This window comes from Phanerochaete carnosa (assembly GCF_000300595.1).
Source record: "Phanerochaete carnosa HHB-10118-sp unplaced genomic scaffold PHACAscaffold_7, whole genome shotgun sequence".
Lineage (NCBI taxonomy): Eukaryota > Fungi > Basidiomycota > Agaricomycetes > Polyporales > Phanerochaetaceae > Phanerochaete > Phanerochaete carnosa.
In genome coordinates this window covers 315,888-320,483 of record NW_006767634.1, presented here as the reverse complement: position 1 = coordinate 320,483, position 4,596 = coordinate 315,888, and the positions used below count along the sequence as shown (strand labels likewise).

General features: G+C 52.2%; 2 protein-coding genes across 2 annotated transcripts in view; one reads left to right on the top strand and one right to left on the bottom strand.

Annotated features, from left to right (window-relative positions):
- The window catches only part of PHACADRAFT_259193 (uncharacterized protein), a gene marked incomplete at its 5' end in the record, with an annotated part of 1,965 nt that extends 887 nt beyond the window's left edge, over positions 1-1,078 (top strand). Inside the window, 2 exons of the mRNA XM_007397665.1 lie at positions 19-799; positions 858-1,078. Of these exons, the coding sequence (XP_007397727.1) occupies positions 19-780 (762 nt within the window). The 3' untranslated portion in view covers positions 781-799; positions 858-1,078. The remainder of the gene's footprint in view (positions 1-18; positions 800-857) is intronic.
- Positions 1,079-2,947: 1,869 nt separating this feature from the next.
- PHACADRAFT_259192 (uncharacterized protein) lies at positions 2,948-3,518 on the bottom strand (the record flags this gene model as incomplete). The annotated part of the gene is made up of 2 exons (XM_007397664.1): positions 3,159-3,518; positions 2,948-3,098 (listed from the first exon to the last, which is right to left on the bottom strand). A coding segment is annotated over exon 1 (253 nt), but the record flags the coding sequence as incomplete, so codon positions are not given.
- Between the last annotated feature and the right edge of the window lie 1,078 nt (positions 3,519-4,596).

Genomic DNA, 4,596 nt, shown 5'->3' with positions numbered 1-4,596 from the left:
GCTCAAACCAAGCAACAGCTTGCAGCCAAGCTGGCAGTCTCACGCCACACTGGACTGTCATACCTTGCTAATAGGCGAAACATCGAAGCTCCGTGGTACGCGGAGATGTTGAGTAGGATTACCATTCTTCTGTCAGGTGTACCCTGCACGGTCATCGCTCCCCAGCTCCCTGTGAACTTGATGGTGGAACTGGACGCGGGCGGAGATGTAGTGATGGCTGGCGGGGAGGATGACGATGAAGCTGCCGTACAAGACCCGGATGCCAGCATGGAGACCATCGCCGTCCCCGTGGAAGATGAGATGGTTCCCGACTTCTGCGTTATCGCCGGCGATTGCAGGCCGGACAACACCGACGACGGTCGACTCAAGGCCTACTTCTTGGGTCATAAAATCAAGAAGAGTCGAGTGGTCGCCATAGTAGAATGCAAGCGGCACCCCAAGAGACGCCTGCCCGCACATGAGCTCGACCAGAAGCTCCTCAACCTCTTGGCTACCGGAGCATTTCAGGCGGAAGATCAAGGTGCCCTGCTTTTCGACGCCGACCGAAGTGTCAAGGAAGTTTATCTTATTGCCTCTAGCGGGCACTACTGGAGAGTCGCACTTCTGACCCGCGATAACGTTCCTCAAGGAGCAGGAGGCCCCAACGCCTCATACGTCGATGCTCCGGAGGACCTAAAGTGGTCCAAGACATACGAGATGGGCACCTCTTCGTCCGACCGAAAGCTGGCCTCGCTGAGGAGGAACATTCAGAAGATGCAGGAAGCTTTATGCCAGGAGTAAGAGAGGGGGCAGCCCAACCGTGAGTCCTGAAACCTTGACTGTGCGCACGGGCGAGATGCCAACTGTTCACCATGAAGTACCTAGGCCGTGCCGTAAGAGTTGCACGGTTGCAGGATTCGCACGTGGGGCGAGATGACAGGGTTATTGTGTGTTCTATAAGGTCGAATGCGTGTTCTCGGATTGGTTATGAATATGTATCACGCGAGAGGGTCCGCCGCTCGAATGTGACCATTGAAAAGGATAGACACGCACTTGGGTATTCGCTATACTTATTTCTAGTCTACTAATCAGCCGGTAGGGGCACATGGATATCAAGGGGTAGAACAGCGGTCGATAAATACGTGAAGTAAAGGAGAGGAGGGCCGGTCGGGTCTCCGTCGAGATGACGCATGCAGGTATAGATGAATCCAATTCGCGGGACGTTGCGCGCCGTTGCGGCAATCTTGCGATTAGTTATCAAAGACGCTAGGGAGGAGCCGCGCATGAGCAAGGGAGTTTTGAGAGATAAAGCCGAAGGAGAGACTCACTCGTCGAACAGCTCGACAGCGCTACAACGTTGCAGATGTCCTCAGCCATCCCCTGCGGTTTGCAGACAGTGACGAAGACACGCGACGGGCGGCTGCTGGTGTTCCTACCGTCCACCTCGCCGCGATAGAAAAGTGCGTAGGCGCAGTCGACGATGCTACTGAGCGTGCTCTAGAGCTTCGCCTGGCCAGGCGTGACGCGAAGGCGGCGGAGAGCTGCTGGTGCACCTTGAGCACGTGCGGCGGCGGGTCCGCAAAGCAGCGCGTGTACGAGACCGAGATCTGGAGCGAGGTGTGGTATAGCTTCGAGTCGTTATGCGCGAGCAAGTACGAGGGTCGGAGGTGTACGAATAAAAGCATCCCGAAGTCGACAAGCTTTTGTCCCACTTCGGAGGGGGGGTTAGCTTGGTTCTTCGACAAAACCAATACGGACGAGATACAGGCGCAGGCGTTCGCAGAGAACATAGGAGTGAGCACGGGCAAAGTGGAGGTTTGGTACATGTCATGCAAAGACCACCGAGGTAGCGCTGCGAAGATAGCTGTACAAAAATGTCAGTCCACTGTCCATTCAATGCTGAATACGTTGTGCTCACCAGAACTGAACAGTACTTTTGCCATGTTATTACTGCCGCCACCACTTTGAGGCCCTTCCCGGCCAACAATTCGGGCTCAGCTTCTCGATCATGTCGACATCTGTCACTTTCGAGGGTAGCCCGTCGCTAGGGTCGGTGGAGGCGAGACACCAAGCAACGACCCCCCTACCTTTGACAGGAATTAGCCGGACGTGCCTCAGCATGTTGGCTTGCCCGCCAACAGTGACCAGATAATCAAACATGACATCCTGGGTTCCATGCTCAGCTCCTTTGCACTAGCGGGAATCCACTGATATATGACTTTGTAGCCGAGTGCATAATATTCGACCATGACTACAAACCTGTGTGGGTTAAGTATGCGAGCCGTACGAAAGATGCCGACGGGCGTTCTCCTGATTCCCTGCCATTCTAGCGCGCTTCTGGAATTCGCCGGTCGGAGTCTGTGTCGAGCACCAAATCCTTTCAAAGGTCAGTCTCACAAAAAATCCAGGGGGAGCTCGCTGCGGGACGACTCGAACAGAAACTCATATGCATCTGACATAGATGAGGTTGAGCAACTTGTAACTCTCACCGGCCAATGCGGAACATACATGCTGCGGACAAAGAAGCTGGGTGCCAACGTAAGACGCGAGTCGCAAGGCGTCCATGTCCGCTCGTCTTCAGTGCTTAGTGACGCGCCACGGACGCGTCATAGCTGGGTGTCGGTCACCATGTGCTCGCTCAACGGTAGACATATCATCACCCCCACGACCAAGCTCTCCGTTACTGGTCTTGCATGCTGCGCCTGCCTCGATCCACCGCTTGCAGTTCACGCACCCTCCACCACCTCGGGCAATACAGCTCTTATGTATGATTTATCGTTCTGGGTGCAGGTGACGCGGCAAGACGCGTTACGTCACGTCGCGTTGTTCAAGGAGAGCGTGCTGGTTGCCTACCCGCCGGGTGCTCAATATATTTACTTGTTCTCGTCGCACGACATGACCAGCCATGATCATAGTGGCAGCTATCTGGGTACTTGGAGTTGAACAATCGGTGTCGTTGCACATGTTAGAGAACCACTCAAGCCTTACATGATAGTGCGACTGCAAGAACATTACCCAAGTGACGACCAAGGCATTGATGTCGGAACGAAACACAAGATTATCAAGGGATAGTATAACAATAACGACGTATAGACGCGTCAAACGTATGTCGTCGTATTCTGTAGATGCACGAGTGCGTTAGTGAACTGTCTACTTGGTATTGGATACGCCACTCGCACCAAATCTGAGCGGGTCATCTTGCTAATCCTGCCGCCACCAGCTCGGAGGCCCGTCTGCGCCAACCATCTGCCTGAGCTTCTCAATCTTGGCAGCATCCGTCACTCTCCGAGGTAGCCCGTCGCCGGGGTCAGTGGAGGCGATGCAGAAAGCAACAACACCTTTGCCCCTGACACAGATTGGCCGGACCTGCCGTAACAAGCCGACTTGCGCTGCGAGGGTGGTTATCAGGTCCACCATAACATCTGCCCTCGCTCTAACGGAGTCGTCCTCGGGTTCTATACCAATCTCTTTGGCACGACTGATAACCCACTGGTATGTAACTTTGTAACCGAACGCAAGGGGTCCATCCATGGCAGAGCAGAAAACTATGTCGACTCAGCACGCGAATCGCGTTTTCCGAGAGGCAATGCTTACCAGTGTGGCGGTAGGGATGAGAGATGCTTTCAGCGGGCGTTCTACAAAGATTTATATACACGCGCGGTTCCAAACAAGGAAGTCATCTTCGACATACCAAAAGGGACTTACGCTCCGCGTTCGTCTGGTATTACAATAACATGCTTGTTTCGCAATCCACACGGCCTGTCTCTTGTTTCGGTATACAAACAATAACGCAATCCTTGTTTTCTGTGGCCTACTCCGCTTTCGTCTACCAGTACTGCCGGCGGGTGTCTCCTACACCCTCACCCTTTTCATTTGTAGACAAAGATTGGTCGCATAATAAGTTTGTTGTGAGACACGGTCCTTGTCTTCAGCCGGCATCAACAGCTCATCAGTAAGATCACAAGGTGTCTTTTTGGACTTCTACGTACTTCTGACTTTTTTGGCTGTACTTTTACTTTTGAGCCTGGTCTTCTTGCGGTCTTTTCTACTGTCTTTTCAAGTACTTCTGGTTTCAGATGCCGCCCCTGCTGAAATGCAGATTTATGTGTATTTGATCTTGCTTACCATCCACAGAAGGTGTCTGGCAGCGATTTCAAGCTTGTACGGACACTACGGGCATCCCCAGATTTCAGGGGGCCCGAAATGTCCCAGACAAGGCATCCGAAATGTAACATTTTGGGAGACTTTCCAGCAACTTTCCTGAGTGCTGAAATGCTCACTTTTCTGTCACTTTTGAGGCAATTTCTCTTGTCGGAAAAGGCTGTCTGTCACGCGCTTTGAAATAAACCTGAAACATCCCAGTTAGGCAGGCTGTACTGGTCATATGAGTGTCCCGGAAATTGCCGGGAAAGCCATCAATACTGATGGCTTTGTAATACATTTCAGGACATCAGGAACAAGCGCCTTTGGAGATTCAGAAATTTAACAGACCAAAAAACTGATGATAGTCCTGAAATACTCTTAAAAATGTCTCGAGCAGGTATAATTAAGGCGCTCATAAAATGTATGTAACAAATTACCTTTTATGGTTGCTGAAACTATAGCTGCCATGTCCAT